Here is a 1,240-nt window from a genome sequence, read left to right as displayed (position 1 = left end):
AAAAAAAAAAAAAAAAGAAAAAAAAAAAAAAAAAAAAGAGGAACAAGTAAGACAGTCTTGGGAGGCTGGTGCAGACAATGAATAAAATATGAATTTTACTCTAAAAGCAAGAAAGAGGAAGCCAAAGAGTGTTATATTACAAAGAATCCGGCAATGCCTACATGCGAATGTGTTTAGGAACATAACACATACTGAAGGGTACCTAATACCATCACGTTAGAAACTGATTTATGTTAGAGCAGATTTTCTAATTTTAGGGAGATATTTATTAAAGAGGAGGAAAAGCAAACATCTTATATTCCTTCCTCCTGTGCAAGAGAAGTTTAGGATTTCCTTCCCTAGAGTGCTAAAGAGAAGATCAGGGGACCCGCAGCGACCTCTCCGTCCCGCCTGCCAGAGGTCCCAGCTTGCGGACAGTGCATTTTCCCGCGTCTCTTCCTCGTCTTGTTATGCTTGCATATTTCAAAACCTAAGACCAGACACTGCATAGGGCAGCATCTGTCTGTGCAGGTGTCTGCACGTGCCTGCCTGCTTGCTGTGACCTGCTCCAGGCACCCGTGTGGCTCCACGTTTCCTCTGCTGTCCCTCAGCGAGGGTGCTTACCTGCGTGGCGAAGGCCCTGCTCAGAGGGAAGGTGCGGGTCAAGGGAAACCCCACGTGGACACAGGAGGGCTCAGTGTGTGCTCACCCATGAGTCTGGTCTTCAACTTCTTCTCTGAGCAGCTCAGAAATGTGCTGCAGTGCCTGGTGCCGGTGTCCCTGCGGGATGTCTGTGGGTGGAGAGAGAAGCCAGAGGGGAACGAACAGAAGGAAAACCTATTAGGAACCATCTGCAGCAACGACCAGAGTTTGGGGGAAATGCCCGTTTTTCTGGTTCGTGGAACCATCCCCCGTTCTCACGCTCTTCGCAGCCAGTCCCTCCTTCCTACATCAGTGTCCCACAGAGATGAGCCTCAGAGAGTCTGTAACTCGGGTGTGAGGAAGCAGAGAAAGACTTACAAGCAGCCCACCCTGGGACTGGGAAATGCCACATTGTGGATGCCACAGGTTTTTTCTTTTCTACGTACCCGCCCTTTCCTCTATCACTAGTAATTTGTGATTTCAAAATACATGGAGACCATAATAAAATAGCCAACGAGAAATTAGGCATGGGTGGCCCAGCCATTTTTCTATGGCTCTGACAAATTCAGAGTATGACTTCAGGTTTATAGTAAAGAAACGGCCAGAAAAAAAAAAAAAA

General features: G+C 47.2%; 1 protein-coding gene across 1 annotated transcript in view; it reads right to left on the bottom strand.

The window, feature by feature from the left end:
* Positions 1-1,240, bottom strand: part of LOC103594257 (Fanconi anemia group C protein-like) — a 14,508-nt gene that overhangs the window by 11,344 nt on the left and 1,924 nt on the right. Inside the window, exon 2 of the mRNA XM_008577457.1 lies at positions 689-770. Within this exon, the coding sequence (XP_008575679.1) occupies positions 689-770 (82 nt within the window). The remainder of the gene's footprint in view (positions 1-688; positions 771-1,240) is intronic.

Source organism: Galeopterus variegatus, unplaced genomic scaffold (genome assembly GCF_000696425.1).
Source record: "Galeopterus variegatus unplaced genomic scaffold, G_variegatus-3.0.2 Scaffold1516, whole genome shotgun sequence".
NCBI classification, from domain to species: Eukaryota; Metazoa; Chordata; class Mammalia; order Dermoptera; family Cynocephalidae; genus Galeopterus; species Galeopterus variegatus.
This window is presented reverse-complemented; position numbering and strand designations above follow the sequence as displayed.